This window comes from Salvia hispanica, chromosome 1, assembly GCF_029641045.1.
Source record: "Salvia hispanica isolate PSC_SH4W2 chromosome 1, Shi_PSC_v1, whole genome shotgun sequence".
Classification (NCBI taxonomy): domain Eukaryota; kingdom Viridiplantae; phylum Streptophyta; class Magnoliopsida; order Lamiales; family Lamiaceae; genus Salvia; species Salvia hispanica.
Window position 1 is genome coordinate 12,371,411 of NC_142692.1, and position 21,240 is coordinate 12,392,650.

General features: G+C 38.1%; 2 protein-coding genes and 1 long non-coding RNA gene across 4 annotated transcripts; 1 reads left to right on the forward strand and 2 right to left on the reverse strand.

Moving 5' to 3' along the window:
* Nucleotides 1-1,379: 1,379 nt before the first annotated feature.
* LOC125222729 (uncharacterized) lies at nucleotides 1,380-6,062 on the reverse strand. Its single transcript, XM_048125495.2, has 5 exons — nucleotides 4,841-6,062; nucleotides 3,989-4,749; nucleotides 3,823-3,912; nucleotides 2,044-2,775; nucleotides 1,380-1,926 (listed from the first exon to the last, which is right to left on the reverse strand). The coding sequence occupies exons 1-5, from the start codon at nucleotides 4,923-4,925 to the stop codon at nucleotides 1,801-1,803; spliced, it is 1,794 nt and encodes a 597-aa protein (XP_047981452.1). The 5' UTR covers nucleotides 4,926-6,062; the 3' UTR covers nucleotides 1,380-1,800.
* Nucleotides 6,063-8,278: 2,216 nt separating this feature from the next.
* LOC148933260 (uncharacterized) lies at nucleotides 8,279-9,229 on the reverse strand. Of its 2 annotated transcripts, none has more exons than XR_016136337.1 (3): nucleotides 9,141-9,229; nucleotides 8,887-9,028; nucleotides 8,279-8,465 (listed from the first exon to the last, which is right to left on the reverse strand). It is a non-coding gene; the product is annotated as an uncharacterized LOC148933260 (long non-coding RNA). The 2 variants fall into 2 exon arrangements; XR_016136338.1 differs by having other exon boundaries at nucleotides 8,887-9,019; nucleotides 9,141-9,186.
* A 5,628-nt stretch (nucleotides 9,230-14,857) lies between these two features.
* LOC148933261 (mitogen-activated protein kinase kinase kinase 1-like) lies at nucleotides 14,858-21,051 on the forward strand. Its single transcript, XM_089062724.1, has 9 exons — nucleotides 14,858-16,052; nucleotides 16,303-16,387; nucleotides 16,491-16,553; nucleotides 16,651-16,808; nucleotides 17,221-17,293; nucleotides 17,372-17,431; nucleotides 17,747-17,857; nucleotides 18,563-18,808; nucleotides 20,523-21,051. The coding sequence occupies exons 1-8, from the start codon at nucleotides 14,986-14,988 to the stop codon at nucleotides 18,770-18,772; spliced, it is 1,827 nt and encodes a 608-aa protein (XP_088918850.1). The 5' UTR covers nucleotides 14,858-14,985; the 3' UTR covers nucleotides 18,773-18,808; nucleotides 20,523-21,051.
* Nucleotides 21,052-21,240: the final 189 nt, after the last annotated feature.

The following is a 21,240-nucleotide window of genomic DNA, read 5'->3' on the forward strand; positions in this document are numbered from 1 at the left end:
GGATGCTCTAATGAACTATAAATAAAATTATAATGAACTCCGTGTTAATTTATAATAATATATTTGACATTGAGCGTATAAAACTAGTTAGGTATATAGGGTAGTGATAAAATGCAAACTTATATATGGTACAAACTCAAAACTCCCAACACAACTTCAATACTGTTTCAATACAATATTAACACAATGTAAAATTTCAAGATTTTAATGTCAATATAGTATCAACACAATATCAACACAACATCAATCATTAACTACCGTTAAAATTCTGTTGACATTTTCCTGTTGATGCTTTTTTGTGATATGTTGACATTTTTCAATGGTCCAGATCATAGTTTTGAGTTTGTACAATATTTAAAATTTTCATTTGACATTCCTATATATATTTTTTATATAAATATATAATACAACCCATGTACTACTCCACTTATGTTCAGCTGGTGCTCTTAGCCTAGTAAATCGACATAGTAGTGTAGCCTATTTAAAACTTTATGGGCGGCCCAAAGTGTTCGGATACTTTTGACACCTTTTTTATATGTTTTAATTGTCGAATGTTGTTTTTCCAGATGAGGGTTTATCAGTATTACTTTAATTTATATTGCATTAGAATTAAGATGGTCAAATGATAGTACAACAAACCCATAGTCAATACACTAAGCACTACTGAGATTTGTTTCAAGGATGTACTTAGTTGATAAGAACTCGGTGTTCAATGTCAATGCAAAGTCATATTTTTAAATATCCGAGGATTGTTTGGAAGGCCAAAGATAAAGTTTGAGATGAGAGAAGGACGAAAATTGCAAAATTCGAGGTCAGTGATGAAAGATCAAATCAAAAGGATTCAGGATGGACCAAGGAAGGCCACTCGGCCGAGTGTCTTTTAGCCACTCAACTGAGTAGCGTCAAAATAGTGAGACACAAAATGCGACTCGGATGAGTTGCTTTTAGCCACTCAACTGAGTAGTAGCACGGAGAGAGGACATAAGTCCCACGCAGCCGAGTGTGGCGTATAAAATTAGTTAGGTATATAAATATATAATATAAGTATTGTAGAATTAAGATTTAAGTATTTTTTTTCATGCATAAGGCCCTCGATATTATAAATACTTAAGATTTAAATATTTTTAAGACAGGCCCGCTCATGGCCTAAATGTAGCGAAATCTAACAATAACATTATTGATACACTCTTTGCCTGTCTTTGGACATTTCCTTCAATATATGGAGTATATCACATTTACATAAACCATAGAAATGGGTTAAAATTTCAGGCCATTTTAATTTTTGAACAATCATTCAATTATAAACTTCATTCTAAAGCAGATGAAGCTGCTGCAGCCTGCATGCTGATGAGGTCATAAAGAAAATAAAAAAACATTACTAACTGGAGATTAACCCTTTTCCCCGAACAAAAGAAACAATATATCAATTGTTCAAAACATTCCCCTATTTTTCAAAAGGTAAACACTGTTAAGACCCACACTTAGCAGAGCAGTCTTGGAGCAGAAAACTTCATAAAAATCTACTGTATTCTATTCTCTTCGCTAATTTTTGTGACCTTATGAAAAACTCTTATCCCCACCCAAAGAAAAGGGACACGGTCACTATAAGTAATCATCAGGATGTATCATCAGTAAATTATTCCTATCCAACTTCCACGAAACACCTAAACTATCTTAGGCTCAAAGCACTCAACTTCGTGCAAACACTGACTGGTGGCTAGCACGGTAAGTATTCCACAAGCTAACCAAGAAAGAAAAAAGGCCCTCCACAAAACAAGGATCTCAGTAGAAATCAGCACCTCAAGATTCCAGCTTAGTGTCAGAAGAACTCAATCCAGTAGACACGCCTCCAATATGTGAGTCAAACGGAAAGATTTTTGGCGGCGCCTCTTTCAAGATTTTGAAGGATGGCTTTGAATTGATGTACTGCTCAACATAGATGTAACAGTTATTTCAGTAAAAGATACACGTAATACAGCAAAAACAACTAATCAATATAAATGGAGGATGAATATAAGTTCACTTCACAGGCATATGACATACCTTAGTAATATCCTCGCGGAAAGCATTAATTTCTTCTTCAGTAAGACCACCTTCGTCACCCTCGGCATTTTCCTCCCATCCCAAAGAACGTAATAATGCAGCTTCTTCCTCCTCTGGGAATATAAGATCTAAGCTAGGGTGCTTCACTCCATTACTAATATGCTTCTGCGCATTACAATTACCAACATTTTCCTTTATGTCACCTCTGATCTCAGGCAAATTATCCCTACCCAAGCTTACACCTAAGGAAGTTTCACCACCCTGAGAAGTATTACCACACATAACCTCCATCTCAGACTTATCTGAAGAGGATGGTGAAATAGCAGTGTTAATCTCCACAACAGGTGAGGAGTTTGCTGTTGGCGAACCAGTAATAGAAGAAGAATTCTCCAAAGATTTCTTCCTCACTGAGTTGAAAAAGTCATTTCGGCTCTGAGCTTGGGAAGTGGGTCGCTTATCCAGCACAGTAAATGCAGGCTTGCGGCCATGGACTGGATTGTTTGTTGAGCCTCTAGTTGCAGTTGATCCAGAAACAGATGGAGCAGCAAGTGTAGAACTCACAAGTTTGCTACTACTTGTTGGGCTCAAGCTATCCTTCATAGCAGGAGCAGTACCATTCTTTTCACGCACTGACTTGAGAACATGGAGCTTCCCCGCATTTGATGCTTTTAAAACATCACCCTTCACAGGCCCAACCACCTTATTTTTCTGTTTATCTGACGAACTGAAGACCTGCGCCATATGACGGCATAGTTACGCACCAGTAGAAATTAATTCACCAAATAATTAACATCTATAACCAGGACGTAATCTTTTTTTGTAGTAAACAACTTTTGCAATTCAACTCTAAAAATGGAATATATTCGACAAGTACGATGGCAAATGATATAACGATGGACTGTACCCAAATCAAACCTACCAAAAATAGTACAAGTCTATAAATTAGGGGCCCAAACAGTTAACAATTAATACAGAGATTTTCCCCAGTCTCCAACAAACATTATTAGAGGAGTGGAAGAAAAATATCAGATTCCCTCTTTTAGAATATGCAATTTCAACCATCACAGGCTCACAGCCACTCGACAAAATACTTTGATAAAATAAGATTAAAAAATAAATAAAGCAAGTGGTCATGAAGACATGAAATCATTCTACCCAATAAAAAGTATATCAATAATTCCATAAACAGGCATCGCCTGCATTCTGCATCACTTATGGCCTAGGACAGGCATCTTCTGCATTCTCCATCATAATTAGCTTGATAAAGCTAAGACAGTCTCACTCTTTTTATTGAGAGTTGAGGAGGGAAATAGTCAAATTTGGAATCAAATTTAGGTACTCATCCTTGTGTGTCATTAATTCTAACAGAAATTGGATGTATTCCGATTCACAAATGTCTTTATTAAAGAAAATCAAATCGGCAGGAATATCCAGTAAATACAGATTCGATTCGATCAACTATGACAACAATGACTTGAAGCACAAAAGCAAGATCATAATTACAAAGGAAATAATAAGACAATTAGCAAGAAAGAGTAAAAAAAATCAACCAAATTTAATGCTATATACTCTTGTAAACTGTTTTTTCTCATCACAGATGCACATATATTGTACCAGGCAGAAAAAAACTGTCCACCTAGTATAAGATAATAAGACAAAAGATACTCTTGGAAACCAATATTGTTTAACCATATTAAGATTTCCTACTATGTATTCTTCTATCTCAATTGAATTATTATAAGTCAACTATTAAAGGCAGATCATGTTTAAAAGTCTCACCAAAGTTTTAGGCATTGATGGCGTTACAGGGATTAATTGCCTAGATTGTTTGATAGCCAGTTCTTCACGTCTCTGAGTTCCCACAAGTAACTGCAAAAGTAACATTTGAGCATCATCATGTGATCAAATATACATTTTATATCTAATATATAGACAGTGGACCCACCGATGGAGTAGTTTGACCACGATTAGGAGCCTGAGCTACTGCTTCTGCCATATTGAGATTGGCACATGAGCCCAAAGCCACTGTAGAACTTCGTGTTGCTGCCTGCTGTACAGGAGAGATGACATTACTATTGCTTCCAACTAGAACAGGAACCTCTGCCAAAGCTGAAGTCCATTTTTCGCCATTGGCAATGGTTGAGGAGCCTAAAGGTAAGCCCAAAATAGCAGAACCCAAACCAGGAGATGGGACTCTTCCAACCTCATGAATAACTGTTCTTTCTTCAGACCCCAATGATGGGAAATCTTTTTCAAAAAATGTTTTCTTCACTCCACCAATGGGCCTGCTGTTAATAAGTAAACCATTGGCTTTGGTTCCAACAGTGGTGCTCGAATCAGTTATAGCGTTCTTGTGCCATGTGCCTACATTGTTCCCAGAAACCATTGAATGAGAACGGCTGAACCCATCCCTCTCATATTTACTTAACAAGGTGGCTCCTGATCCATCTGATGAGTCCCACCGCCTACGGTCCCTCATGATTGACATTTCCCTATCTCGGGAATCATATGTATTCCTATCCCAATCCCTATCATGTTGCTTGCCAAAACTACTATGAGAGCTCAGATGACCAGAACCATTACTACTAGAACTTCGGCGAAAATATGAAGAGGTAGTTCTGTCAGAACTAAAAGATCGTCCAAAATCATGACCATTACTCTTCGCAAATGACTTATTTCTTGCAAGCTTCAATGAGGTTTGATCATCTAAACAACAAAAATATCATCAGAAACTCAAAAAGTCAGAGCACTGCAAATTTTTTTATAAAATTGATTGGCTTAAAAACAAGGAGATTACCTGAATTTGATGAACTGCTGCCTCCATTCAGACTTCCGGCATTTTTCAACCATTCTGGTACTAAAGCGGGCTCACTTCTTTCCATAACTAGCACTAAACATTATCTTGTATGAAACAATAAATGAAGAGAAATCCCACCCTTTATTAGAGTAAATGACTATGCAACCATTTTCGCACACGTGACAATTATTGCCACGCTTTCAACTTCCAGGCAAAATCAAATGTCCGTCGTCACAAAAGACAACTGGATACTGAATCACTGATAATTCCCTTCACCATAAATCCAATTTTGCTAATCTCCACCTGACTCCACTAAAGGCCTTCTCCGTTACTCATCAGCAAGAATTCCAAGAAGGAATTGAAAAAACACGTATCTAGTCCGCAAGGCGTGTACAAATAAATCTCAAATGCAGAATGCATGCAACTTAGGCTTTCCTCTATCCAATATGTATAATATATCAAGTCAATTAAGAACTTCTCCACTCTATCAGCCAGAAAAAAAACAAACTTATACCCCTGTCCACTGCAGAAAAAACTTCAATAACATCTTCTAAAGGCCTCGGCACTCAAAATATTCAAGCCAACAACACCAAAGTATCTCAACAGCAAGTAAATTAACAAAAATCCACTAAATTTTACCCCGCTCTGAGCACATATAACACCAAAAACAGAAGAATCCCTCAGATATAATGTGATAGAAGCATAGATGACCAAACCCTATTCCCTAAAATCCATCCAATAATCGAACACAAAATATCACTAGGGTTTGGGCAGTCCAGCAACTCGCAAAATCCCCCAAAAATGAGAAACAGTCCTTTTATATATGTATGGCTAAAAAAATAGACTAAGCCTGATTTCTGTGGATTACGATTGAGAAACTAGAAATCTATACCCTCAATAGTCGCGAAGAAAACCCTACTCCTTTTCACTCGCCGCCGCCTAGGTCGTTTTATGTCGCTTCTGAGTGTGTAAATAAAAATGTTAATCGCTGAATTTTGTCCCCCTAAAGAAAGAAAACAAGTAACGCCTAATTTCTCGCACTCTTATGCTAAACTACGCAGCAAAGTGTGATGGATGAGAAGATATTAAATCTGTGTAAATTTGACGACAGAATTTGTGTATGCATATATGCGTTGGTTTATTGAGGAAGTTTTGTGTTTCTCTCCCTCTCTGTTTTAATAGGTTGCGAATTGTGAACAAACTCACTTTCATACTCCTTTTTTCTCTGCCATTTAATTTCCTTCTTTTTTTTCTTCTTTCTTCCTAATTCATCGCCCTAAAATAACACCTACACATTGGTCAACATTCATTACATTATTTATTTATAATAAGAATACCTTTTTTTTTTTACGTATTTTATCAGTATCCGATGCTGTATTAATGTCTTATTTTTACATTATACTCCATTAAATTAGTCAAACATTTGAGTTTGAGGTATTGGGTATCTCCTATGCTAGATAATAACAATGAATCGTAGAATTAAATTACTAAAATATTTCTCTCCAATAAATAAGTCGATGTTTGAGTGCAGAGTATCCGTGTATCAGTATTGACTTGTAGTTGTACTTAAATATAATCAATTCTAACAATATTCAGTTAATTCTAAATATAGATTTTTAGAATCATGAGAAGGAACCAGTATAAAATGACATATTTATAATTCTTGTTATGTAATTACTATATTTCAATTTTAATTTGATTGTCATGTTATGATTTTAACTAGGCCGCCCATCTCCGATGTTGAATTTTCAGTCAGGTATATTGTGCTATTCCACAATTCCAAAGGAGAATGTATATGATTCAGTCAGATCAAATTTCTTTGACTTCTTAACGATAAATGGTTGAGAAATGTGGAGATATGGAGTAATAAATATAAAGAAGTTTATTTTAGTATTAGTATTATTACTATCTGTAAAGAATAAAATGAAAATAGGAAATTGGATGTGGCCAACTATGCTACTCCTAACTTGTAGTATCTAAAGCCAACCCATACATAAACCAGTGACGGACCTAGGTGGGATCGCGCAGGGTCGGCCGACCCCACCGCAGGTCCGTGAGTGATGCCGTGAAGCTTCATAATCAACAGCCAACTAAGGGAAACTCCGCCCTCCGACCCCACGAAAGGTATACCTTCATCTCTACTAAAGAGAAATGAGGAAGAGAGTAACTGGAAAATTAGAGAAAAATAGAAAGGAGACGGGAGAAATAGAGAGAAAGTGTTATTGTGGAAGTGAAGAAAAAGAATGAGCTTGAGGAGAAAATTGAATTGAAGAAGAGAGTTTGATGAGAAAAAGTTGCAGAATCAAGGAAAGAGAATTGTGTAAGAAGTTGAGAGGCGCCGTTGCTATTCATTTTTTTTTCAATTTAATTTATATTATAACTAATTAACCTATTTAAATACTATATGGCAGTTTAATCTATGTGTAATTCATTTAGCAATAGTAGTTTATGAGTAAATTATAGTTGTATACTTGTATGATGTATTCCTTACATTTTTAAATTAACTACAGTTCATAACAAAATAAAAATAAATTTTAAATTTTAAAAGTTTTTATAATAATTATTTAAAAAATATATATTTTAAATAATAATAATTAAATTAGTAAGTATATACTACTAATTCTTTTATCCGACTCCACCATTTCTATTTCCTGGGTCCGTCATTGACATAAACATAAACGCATTTGTATAATTTGAAATTCCAACAACACTCCAGCAAAAATGCAGCTAAAATAAAATACAGATTTTGCAAAGTTTTAATTTCTATATATTGCGATTGAAATTTATATGGCGAGAGCCAAATGTAGGCGGCGTAGTATTAAAAATATTTATACGTATCAGATACATGGACTTCTTTATACTCCATGTCTTACTACTCCACTTACTACCAACAAAAATATCGCAAGAAAAAAAAAATGAACGAACTATTAAGATACGATATGGTTTCATTTTGGAATAATATCAAATGGATCATCATGCTTTAGAGAGGATATTTGTACCAGTATAAAAAGTCAATGTACTCTTTTTCCTTCCCAAAACATGGCTATACCGCTACAACAAAAATAACATAAAGACATTTTTTTATTAAGTTAGGGACGCTAATTTATGTTGTTAAATATATCATCGACGCTTTAAAAAGCGTCCTTAGTGGTGGTGTGCCAAAACAAGATAAGGACGCAAAATGCAAGCGTCGGTGAAATAATTTTGAGACGCTTTTTAAAAAGCGTCCTTAAAAAATCAACTTAGAGACACTATTAAAAAGTGTCCCTAAATACAAATTAGAGACACTTTTAAGAAAAGCGTCCCTAAATTCTAATTTTAACACTACTCTAAGATGATATTCCAATCTAAGGTGATATCCCTAAATTAGTACTCCCTAACGCGACCCTAGTTGTCGACAAATGTATAGGTTTTTGCTAACACGAGGGAGAAAAACAGTTGGGAAAAAATATTGAACAGATTATCTCAGTCACATTTTTGTTCTAGTTGGTAGTGAAAGCTAAAATAATGAATTACAATTTCTTACATGTAAATATGTAATCAATGTCATGTACTTAGTCGTAGCAGTTCAAATAAGATTACAACAATCTATTTGTCTTCTGATTCAATATAACCAGCAACTCCACTGCAAAACAAAAACAGAGGATGATCAATTAGCACAATATAGAAAAGCAAAGGGTTTAAAGTGTAAAGGTGCTTCTGATCTATGTTAAATTCTTAACATGGCTAAATGAATGACTGTAATTGATCCTATAGTTTTTGAAGAAAAATAGAAGCCACTGGAAATTACATGAAATCCAGAGGTCACAAGATCGCCATGCAGCAAATAGAAGCATACCAAGTATAGCTGGAAAAAAAACAACACTCCAATACTTTTGCCAATGCAAAGCATCCATCCAACAACCGACTTTTCTTCCGTGCTTCCAAAAACTCAGCCAACATATAATTTTTCAAATCACAAGGCAATTTCAGATAAAACATATAGTAGTACTATATCAGGAACTTTTATTTCAATAAACTATTTAAACTGAAAAAAAAATGCTCACCTGATTGGTAGAAAATTCAACAATGTGTTGAGCTGAAGGTTTCACAATAATCTCATTCACACTATCAGCTGCTTCAAAGTCTCCTTTGCTTAGTCCACCATATTGTGATGGAGTTTCCTCAACAAAAATATATCTGTTCCCACTTCCCACAAAGCTCTCATACTCAATTTTTAATAATAACTACTCATATATATGCAAAAAAAAAAAAATTTAACAGTTCATGAAAAATCAATGTAATGTCAAATAATTCATACCTCTCAACGATCTCCATCACCATCATTGCCATATTGTGTTGTGAGCTAGCACATCATCTGCACGTGCGAAGATGTGATCCCAGTTACTAAATAATCAACCTATAAAATGCAGGTTGTTTTAGCCTAAATAAATATCCAAACATGTATAATCATGATCTAAAATGTACCTTAAGAATGAAACCATTGGGTATTTTCCAGAAATGAAGAAGATCTGAAGTAGTATGTTTTTCTTGTACCACTAGCACTTGTATGGAACGAGACAGTAAATTTCTTCACATTGATCAAAGGATTAGTATGAAGTACTTAACACACAGATACTAGTAAACATATTCAAACATGTATAATCAAGAGCACTAAAAATGTACCTCAAGAATTAAACCAGTGGGTATTTGTCAAAGATGAAGAAGATCTGGAGTAGTATGTTTTTCTTGTACCACTGAGGCAGTAAATTTTGCATCAAGAGAATAGCAGGGGAAACTCATAACAGGAAAATAAAAATTGCATATGAAAGTGATAAGGAATAGATCAAGTTTCCCATGGGAAAAAGATGGTGCAACTGAAATATTTTTTTGCAGAACTGAGGCATGTGCACATAATAGAGAACTAATGTAAGAATTGTGACCTATTTAGTTCAAATATAAGATGATTGTAGCAAATATATATTTACCTCATCTTTATGATTGATTACAAAGGAGCCAACTTCAATATAATGACTAGCATTAGAAGAAAGCAAGAAAGGTCCATCCGGAATCCAGTATGTCATTATCAGATAACCTCTCTTCGCTTGATGAGATGGATACCTAGTCAAAGTACAATCTCACACATGATCAAAATAATAGCAACAACACGTAAAAAATTCTTACTTTTTGATCCTGCATCATTTGAATATCAATCAAAATATGTAAAGTACTATCTGTAAATGCTAATCCATAACAATATAGTCCATCTATTTATAATTCAGCTAACCATGATAGCCAATAATTACAAAATATATTTAACTAACTAGGATAGACTGTGTATAAACTTCATCAACTATGACATGAACTGTTACCATTTCAATAGAGAATAGTATAGAAAAGACAAAGGAAGATGAGGATTTGATACATACATGCCAATTTTATTTTGCATTTCATGAAAGGAACATAACGATCTACTATACAACATAAGCATTTTAGGTCAGTCATTTACACAAACAATTGATGTGCAATCAATTTAACTACTCCACAAAAGAATAATTTCAAAATGCAGAATGCAATAAATTCAAAATATACAATTTTAAAATGAAAAGTGTTAACATTGCAATCAACAACAACAATTTAGCAATCAAAATTTACCTGAAGAATGTGGACGGGATGAAATAGAGAAGTTGGAAGTGCATACGTAGTGAAGCGGTGATGTGAAATCGCGGATGTACGTCTTCGATTTGATTAGGGGATGTGCAATGAGCAATTGCTTGGAGAACGAGCGGTCCGATCACCGTGATGTTTGATTCCAGAGCTTCTCCGGCGATCATCATCAGATTTACGCTCAGCTTGAGCGATCGTAACAGCAGCGGCGGAACGGCGGCGACATGCGGCTGAAATGCGACGGCAAAGCTAGGGCTGCGACATTGAGGTTGTGTGGAGGAAGGGAGAGAAGTGATGGTTAATTAGAGAGGGTTAGTTAGATCGTAGAGGGAGTGGGAGAACTTTAATGTGCCTCTAATCAATCTAATTAAGGACACTTCTATAATGTGTCTCCAATGCTTTCTTGAGTTAAGGACGCTTTTATCTGCATCTCAAATTTTAGCAATTCTTGGAAAAATTACAACGCAAGGAATTGCGTCCTAAAATCTGCGTCCTTATTGATTGAATTTATTGTAGTGTATACGCCGTAGATTAAGGGTGTCCACTATAGTTGGCCGGGCCAAGCCACAAAGTGTGGCCAGGACACAAAATCGTGGCCGGGCCACCAATGCCCATGTTTTCCACTATAGTGGACATGGCCAAGTCACCAAAAATTTTATTTTTTCCATTTTGTTAATATTTTAATTCTACTACAATAATAATTGTTTAGACTACAATAACTAAATAAAATGCATAATTTAATGAAAACTAAATCGAAAACCAAATCTTCGTTGTATTATAGAACGGGGTAAAATTATACAACGAAAATTATTTTGGAACACGCAAACAAAAACATAAAAAAACATGGCCATCGCCGACTACTCAGTCTCATCATCAGAATCCGCCACTTCATCTTCACCCGTTGCATTGTCACCGCCAACGCCATCACCGTTACCACCACCGCCACCGCTCTGAGGTCCCGTCGCCGCCGCCGCCGTGTCCTCCCACCCCAACAACGACCTCAGCCTCACTATAAGGTCGTAGTACATCATCTTGGTAGTCGGGTCGGTCGACTTCTCATACAAGGCCAGTGTCCTTGAGTTCCTTTATCATCTGCACCGCTAGGGTGTTTTGCAACGCCGCTTGGGCCGATCCGGGGGCAGGTGCAGACGGGCCCGCAGCAGAGTGTTGGGAGGCAGCGGCGGAGGTGGATCTAGCGGCTCGGATTGCGGACTGTTGACCCAGGGGCCGTGGACGCCGGGATAGTGACGGGGGGGCTCCTCCATGACCTCGTCGTTGAGATCGAAGGTCCTTGAACCGCCGCTACTACTGCTGCAGTTGCCGCCCCTGCCCCGTCTTGTACGGCTTGGCCCAGAATCAGACTCGTTCTCGCAGATGGCTCTGAATTTTGGGGAGTCCCGCAGAACGAGGAATTCTGCCCAGTAGGTAAACTTCTTGCCTACTTGCACATTGAACAACTGCATCGACAGGGATTTTATGTCGGCTTCGCTGCGGCCACTCTCAGCAGTGCGCAGTTGGTTCTCGTATATACCAATGAACTTCCGAAGAGCTGTAGTGATCCTGCCGAACTTCTTCCGAATCTGATCGGGTGTACGGTCGACGCTCCCCGGCGGTTTGAATTCATTGTACACCACCAAGACTTTCCGCCAGAAGCATAAGTCGGTCTGATCCGTGCCAACTATGACATCTGTTGTCACCGCGTCCCATGCCCTAGCAATAGCAATGGACTCGGCGTCTGTGTACGGAAACCCTCGTCGACCACCGCCGCCGCCTTCCTGCCCGCCGCCGCCATCGCCTTGTCCGCAACCACCGCGGCCGCCGCCCTGCCCGCCGTCGCCGTTGCCGCCACCTCGCGCGGATCCTCCGCCACGCCCGCCGCCGCCCCTTCACCCGCCGTTCCCGCCGCCACTTCGGCCGCCGTTCCCGCCGCCACTTCGGCCGCCGCCGCCATCGCCGCTTCTTCCACCGCCTCCTCTCCCCGTCTCTACACGACCTGGCGTCGGCGTCGGGGTATCAGGCGACCCCATCAATTGTTCCCATGTGAATCTATCAGATTCATCAAGCGGAGATTGACTGCTCTGAAATGGGGAGGATTGAAATTGGGACGGGAAGTTAATCGCGTCCATGTTGGGTCGATAGTCGCCCGTCCCTGGTTGGGTACGACCCGCATATCTCTGCTGATAGGCCGAGGACTGACCCCGGTTTTGGGGTGTTTGTAGCCACGGCACCGGCGATGGCGGACTCCACATCTGGGATGGAGGAGGGGTGGGACTCGATCTCCAGCGTTGGGGGGGTGGAAAGCCCCCCTGTCCCGAATCTCCATAACCGGGATCGTCTCCGCCTTGCATTTCACAAAAAATCAAATTGAAGGGAATAGGGTAAATTGTGTGTGAGAGTAGAGTAAAAATAAGATATGAATTTTAGGTATATATAGAAAAAATTTCGAATTTAAAAAAAAAAAAAAAAAAAATCGGAAAAGGGGAGAGCCGCGGCTCGTGGCCATCGCTATAGGAGGGCCGCGGCTCGCGCCCAAGCGCGTCGGCCGGGCCACAATCGTGGCGGCCCCCCCTCCCCCCCCCCCCCGCCGCGGCTGCCCACCCCACTCACTATAGGGAGCCGCGGCTCGCCTATAATGGACACCCTAACGCCCTAAAGAAGTAATCCCAATTTCATACTATTACTAAACATGAAAACTGAAAACAATATACCCATTCTGAAAACTGAAAACAATATACTCCTCTAGTCCCATTTTAGGAGTCTCAATTGGATTTGACACGGATTTTAAGAAATATAAAAAAAATTAGTAAAAAAAGATAGTGAAATGTGAGTCTCATTTTTATATACTACTACTCTATTCCTCCCCACTTTAGGAGTCTCATTTAAATTTGACACGCATTTTAATAAATTAAAAGAAAAGGTGATGGAAAAAGATAGTGAAATGCAAACTCTACGTTTATGTATTAGTTTTATAATAAAATTTGAGTGGAAAATGGTCAGTGGAGTATGTGGCCTATTACCATTTATAGAATATTCCAATTGGGACTTCTAAAGTGGGACACCCAAAAATAGTAACCCGGGACTGCTAAAGTGGGTCGGAGGAAGTATTAATTTTATAATAAAACCGGGACTGTTAAAGTGCGACGGAGTATGAGTGGAGCGTTAGTGGAATGTGAAGTCTATACCATTTATAAAATATTCTAACTAAAACTCTTAAAGTGTGACAGAGTAAAATGAAATATTGAAACTTAAAATGGCACATAGGAGTATAACCTTCGTAAAATTGCCTCATGAGAAATTAGCATATTATTTTTCCCGCTAATAGTTTGTTTAATTGCATGTTAATATAAGTGTTCACTAATCCATTGGGTGTAGGCGAGTAGCATGAGACTCGTCCATCTTTACCAAATTGTTGGGGGATCGATCATTATCTTTGGTTATAGATCAGCTTTAGCCCAATTGTTCTGCCCATCAAGGTATCCATAAATTAGAGGGAGGGGGAATAGTCTTGGATATCCTTGATAATTAAGAAAGAAAGAAAAATATAATTTATTTGGTATCACTATCAATTTTCTCATTTGTAACTTCATCATTATTATAGTACAGTATATCCCAAATTATCATTTGAGGATATCTTTTATTAATTGTGTCACTTCTATGTTATATTTAGGTTCCAAAAAAAATGACCAAGGGAACAGGATTTCTGTTTATTGATACGTTACTATTTTATATACATTCAATATTATATTTTTGAATTCTCACTTGCATTCGTTGATTATAACGATAGCAGTGAGTTTGACACTACATTTCTTTTACTTGAGCTACCTACTTATGCTTTGTGCATTTCAGTAACTAGTGACTAAGATTTTTCCAACACAAATACTATAATCCAATTTCTATAATTCGCTGCTCATTCCAAATAATCTATCATAATATTTATTACTCCTACTAGTTACTGTACTCAGTAGAGACATCTAAAATGAGTTTACATTCAAGACCAACGTGGTACAACTCTAATATTTTAAATTTTACTACCCAAAAATGTCTATCGCTACGCATGAAAGGAAAATTTTCATTTTGCATAATAACAATCCCAATATAAATAAAAAGCGTAACTTTGTGGGGTGAGACTCACTGACTCAGCACTTAGGTCATAGTTGCTGAAGCTTTTAATTTAATGCAGCAAAATTTGATACTATATGGAGTAATAAAATGTGAACATGGAAATCAAAATAATGCAGTCCGTACTGGTTCGTTTTTGGCGGGAGGCAATTTGCAAAGGCCATAGCTCAGGCGGCCGCCACGTGGCAACGCGTTAGACTTTTCAAATAATTGTCTGTCAACCCCCAAATCTGGTCAATATTTGGACGCCCACTTGCTCCCACAGCTCGCTTTCGACTTCAACACAAGTCTCCCCTCTCAATTTTACACGCACAACACACACTGACCTACCTTCCCCCCTTATCTCTATGCATAGCTCCGCCCGTTTATGATTACGCGAGATGTTGAATTCCAAGCAGAAGAGGCCGCAGCACCACCTCCAGCACCGCCCTCGCCTTGATCGCCGGAACGCCATTAAGAACATCGACTACTACGCCGGAGACGATGGCTTCTCTTCTCCTTCTTCCTCTTCCGACTCCTTCTCCGTGCACAAGACGCGATCGCTCGATCTGCTGCCGCTCTCGGATCGTACCAGCTTTCGGATGGAAGGAATTGAGGGGGAGGCCGATCAGATTTTCCGCTACCTCGGTCTCAACGCTGAGGATTTGTCGATTCCGGTGTCCGCGTGGGAGGCGAGGAAGAGTCTGTCCCCTGAGAGAGAGGTTAGGACTGGCGATCGAGGTGAATCGAGCTATAGTTTTGGTGCTAGGGTTAGGGTTGGTGATGGTGAGCTGGAAGATACAGTCGGCGCTGCTGTAGCTAGTGAATATGAAGTCAAAAGTGAGAAGATTGGTGGCGGTGGATGGGGAATTAGGACGTCGAAGTCAGCGCCTTCTGCTGCAATCAGAAAGTCAGTCGAGGACAATGTTTCAGCTAGCGTGAAGTATGGTAATTGTGAAGCGGGGGATGGAACTGAGCTAGTTTTTGATTATGATGAAGTTAAGGCAGATGAAACGAGTGAAAACCAAATAAGTTTAGGGATTAGAGGTTGTAGGCCACCAACTCTGGCTCCTCCTCCAGCGGTGATGCGATCGGTTGTGGATCATACGAGCTCCACCTGGGAAATATTTAGAGGCTTTGGCCCTCAAGATAATCAGCCGGAATCACCGGGAGATGCCAGTAGCCATCCGATTCATAGAGTTGAAGAAAGTGAGGAAGTTGGAAGGAGAGATATCAACGTTAGGGAAGAAATGAGTGAGGCTGCTGGGGTAGAGGATAGGGGAATTGGCTTGGAGTCATGTTCGGATTCTTCAAATGATGAAAGAGGTGACAGTTCTACCGGCTTGGTTGGGGATAATAGTCACACTATCTCGCCAAGTGGTTCATTCAGGTCTAATATCACGTCCTGGCAAAAGGGTGATTTCCTTGGCAGTGGATCATTTGGGACTGTGTATGAGGGGTTCACCGAGTAAGTTATTCTTTATAGCTATGCAGAATTACTTGATCAATATTAGTATCCACCACTGAATATATATTTTACTATCTTTTGTTTAATTAGACCCTTTATCCTTTTGGTTCTGCTGTATCTAGAGTATTATCACCTGGTACCAATGACATAGAAAGCTCATGAATGCCTTTTGTGTTTGATATGGATCACTAAGGAAGATGATACAATATTTCTTTGGGTCCTGACAACTTTGTTCATTCTTTTGATGCAGTGATGGGCTCTTTTTTGCTGTGAAGGAGGTATCTTTACTGGATCAAGGAAGCCAGGGTCAGCAAAGCATTTTCCAGCTTGAACAGGTATTGCAGTTGATAATGTAGTTTCTTAAGGACCTGAAAATCATTATGCAGATGCCTAAACCACAACCTGGATTGTTATTTATCTTCTTATAAAATTTTCCAGGAGATATCTCTTCTGAAGCAGTTTCAACACGAGAATATTGTTCGCTACTTGGGCACTGACAAAGTATGCTGTTAATTTCATTTGTAGATATCTCAATTATCAATGTACTTACTAAATAATTTCTCTTTGATTCTTAATTTGAAACATTTATATTTTTTAGGATAATGGAAAACTATATATTTTCCTTGAGCTTGTAACAAAGGGCTCCCTTGCAAAACTCTATGAAAAGTATCAGCTTCGGGACTCCCAAGTCTCTTCATACACAAGACAGATTCTTAGTGGGCTGAATTATCTTCACAGCCGTGATGTCGTTCACAGGTGCTATAAATCATCTTAGTTTGTTCTTCTATTTATAGTTTCTTTTCCAAGGATCTCATATTCTCCCAGAAGATTACTTTTTTCTCTCACTTAGTATTCTGGGCAATGTGGGAGCAGATTTAGTAACTTACTGATTAGTTTTTAAATAGTAGTACTAGGATTTTATGTTGCCTTTTCTCTTTTTAGCAGCACTCCTATTTTTTGTGATTCGTCCTCTCTTTCTACTGGCCCTCCACCTTAGGAATGGGATTGTATTCTCATGTAAAGCTTGTAGAGAGGTTGGAAAATTTGAAAACACACATTCTAGTTCTCAACCAGAATACTCTTGAAAATAGAATAAATTAAAACACATCCCCAATTCCCCCCTCCATTTAACACCTTCTTACAGAGCTCTGATTTTTCTTCTTTCAAGGGATATCAAATGTGCCAATATATTGGTAGATGTAAGTGGTTCAGTGAAACTGGCAGATTTTGGATTGGCAAAGGTTGATTTCTGGACATACAATATAATTTCTAATATTATTAGATGCATTATGTGTGCTAAAGTTTGAGTGTTTCCTCAGGCAACAAAACTGAATGATATAAAATCTTGCAAAGGAACACCATATTGGATGGCCCCAGAGGTGAGCTTCCTAGCTGCAGCTGGATCCCCCACACCCACTTGTCTTTTGCATAGATGCTTTGTTTTTTTTATTTTTCATGCACTAGCAGTCATGTTTTGCCAACCATTGTACCTTTTCCCCTTGATAAGTGGGAATAAGTGGCTCTAGACAAAATGCTTTTTATCTTTCATTCACAATATAAAACAAATATATATTCCATTTCCATGGTTCTCTCATCAAAGTCGCCAAACAAAAAAGGGCTATGTCCTTGTTCATCTACATTTTTTATCCACAAAAGTTACCTAGATCCAAATTTGAGACACTTCATACTGTCAGGTTGTGAACCGAAAGAACCATGGATATGGGCGTGCTGCTGATATATGGAGCCTTGGCTGCACTGTGTTGGAAATGTTAACTGGTCAAATTCCTTACTCTCACTTGGAAGGGGTATGCTATGTTCCCTGGCAATATTTAAGATTTTGTTACCTTTTCATTTAGACAATAATTTCATATACTGAATTACTGAGTTGATTTTTCGGACTGAATCATATAGGTTACTCTGATTGGATGTAAAAGATTACATAATAAATAACTCTGTTAAGGGAGAATAATACATAATGATAGTTTAAACAATATTAATGGTTGGTTTATCTAGTGATAACTTATTGGTTGCCAATAGGAGCATATATTATAAAAACAATTCTAGTGCTAAAAAAAAAATTACAGCTATGTTGGTCTTATCACAAAATTAGTCACAATTTCTTAACAATTCTGCTGATCAGCACCACTACTTTGAGTAGTTTTTTTTGTCAACATTGGCAACCTAATATCCCAGGAAGGCGGCTGTGAAATATAAATAATCTCTACTAATAACAAGAAAACAGATTTAAAGTGGATGGCTCCTTCATGTGTCTAATTGCAGTTCTATATTTTTAGTATTTATTTAATTTTTCAATGTTTTGGCTGCCACGATAACTTCTTTATTCTTTGCTCATCAAGATTTTCAACTACATATCTTTAATTTGCATATCTCAGTTTCACTATTTGAGGTTAATGTTTTCGAAGTCATGTTTCATGGTTGCCCAAAAGGTGTATGTCTTCCAGCTGCTACATAAAGTGGTGTTCTAAGTATCCTCTTTCTTGTTGCAACAGATGCAAGCACTGTTCAGGATTGGCAGGGGTGAACTTCCTCCTATTCCTAACACCTTATCAAGAGATGCTCAGGATTTTATCCTCAAATGCCTCCAAGTTAACCCAGATAATCGCTCAACTGCTGCTCAACTTCTAGAACATCCATTTGTAAAGAAGTCATCTTCATCGTTCACAAGCCCTGCGTCTCCACATTATTCCATTAGGTCGTAGAAACCCATGAAGATTCAGCATGGCAAAAATAATGAGGTTAGTATCTTACACTGGCATAGGCAGTTTATTCTCTCTCTCGTCTTGCAAATCTGATTGTTTTGCACCTTTATTTTGGCTGGAATACTAGATGTGAGATTAAAGGGTATATCAAGAATGACAAAATCTATATTTTAAGCTTGTCCGCTTAAATTTATAAATACACTTGAGATATGTAGCATATAATTTCTCTGAAAGACTTAATTTTTTACGTAATACGCACGGCGTTATTTTCGCTATGGGTAGGGATGTCAATCGGGCAGTCCTACTCGGGTTGTGGGCTACTTTGGTGCGGGTTAATCAGGCTGTAATTTTGTCGTGTTAAAAATTTCCAACCCTAACCTTAAACGTTCGGGATACAGGTTGGCCTAACGGGCTAATTGGGGAAACTCTTGATTGAAACTATCTTGTATATTTTTTAATCTTAAAGATTTATATTTATAAGGAGCAAATAATATTTACATATCAACATTATAAATCAAAATATATTTAGTACTTACAAATTAAAAACATGAAATGAAAATATAAGGTGGATATAAGAAAAAACATGAAACTCCCGCAATAAGAAAACAAGGAAATATAAATTATAATCCATTCTCAAATCTCAAACAAGGAATAATTTTCCAAGCATTTAATTATATGGAGTAGCAAATTTGTATTCGTCTTTTTAGTTTTGGGTAGTTTATGGCCTGATCTATCTTTTACATTAGGGCACATATTTTTTCAGAAAGAAAAAGAAGAAAATGTGGAGGAATTGTTCGAATAAACGGTGCGATGACAAATGAAAAACAACTGAAAAACACTTTTTTGCAACCTAACAGGCTTCCCCTCCAGCCCGCTGGCTGACCCGCTTAACCTGACAGCCCAAATGGGCTTGCCCAATTCCTGATCGGGTTGTAATATGTCAGCCCTAACCCTCTATATTTAGCAGGCAAATCTCCATCTGGTTCAGTTCACAGTTTGAACTGACAACCTTAGCTATGGGATAGTGCCATTTATTGAGGATTTATATTTGTACATTGGTGGATCCTGCAGCTTATGGTTGCATACTGTTTTCCACGCACCATAGAGATAAACAACAGATTTTTTCAGCGTTGATTGAACAATTTTTCGTAGTACTCTTTGGGATCATTAGCCTTTAATGGGCTGGGTAGTTTCACAAGCTTTACAATGCATTGATTTCCAGAGATTCGCAGGAAGAGGAAACATGTACATTTAGTATCAGAGACAGTTATAACTTATACTCCTATAGAGTTCCCCTTATGGTTACAATAGGCCTTCATATAGTGATTAAGAACCACCTTACTTCACAAATGCTTGCAGTAGGCTGGGAACCTGTGAAAATGGTGAACAGAAGGTGCTTGGAAACATCTTCCGTGATGCCAACTGTTTGGTATAAAATTATAGTTTTGTGAGCCTCCCATCTCATCTGGTGGATGTTCAGCCTCCCTTTGGATTAATTAGCTAGATGGGTTGTCCATTGTTGGGTCTAAACATACTCGATTTTTTCCAAGCAAATGAGCATCTGAATTCTGTAATAAATCTGACATTAGATTTGAAGAGCTCACAAATTGTTTAAGATATTACATTTCACTTTGAGCTACTATTTGTATAATGACACTCACACTGCACCAGAAGAGCTCACTGGCATCGTATCACAGTTCCTCCCCAATTACCTCTCTTGTTGCATGTCACTGACTTCTTTTTTCTTTAGGAGGAACGTTCGTGCTTCTAATCTGAAGGTTTCAGTGGAGAGCCATACCGAATGCTCAAATTCACAATAACACACTCATCTGGCCCGCACTGAACGACGAGGTCAATGTGCTTGGATTGGTTATCACGAGCACGTTGTTATCATTTGCTGATAATTCTCAAGATTAAGATATCATTGGGGTGTGGTAAGGCAATTTAGATTTGAGATCATGGTGAATCTAAAATCTGATGGGTCAAATTATGGTGAAGACCTTCTATAGTTCCTGCTAGTAACCCAAAAATGAAAAAATAAAAGAGATTGTTTATTGTGCCATTCATTCAGATCATTTCATGTTCTTGTGTTTGTTTGTTCATTTATCGGCTTGTTGTATTAAGGTATAGTGGCTTGATTAGAAAGTTATCCTGTAGGAGACATTTAACAAGTGTAAATAGTGAGTGCCTTTGTAAATAATTCATCCAAGTATGAATGTTTCATACTTTGCTGGCTTCATTTTGAGATACTAATATTGAATGCTTGAATTTTCGTGGTATGTTGTTGGGAAGACGTTAAAAAATCACGCATACAAATATTTTAGGATATCGAGTGTTAGAATATGCGCAACGGTGTCCCTTACCATGGAGCAGCTTGTCCTACCGGGATGGGACGGTAAGGACACCCGTTGTAAGTATAACTTCTCACCGGAACGGGACAGCCTTGCTCCCTAGTCGCTGACGCCCAC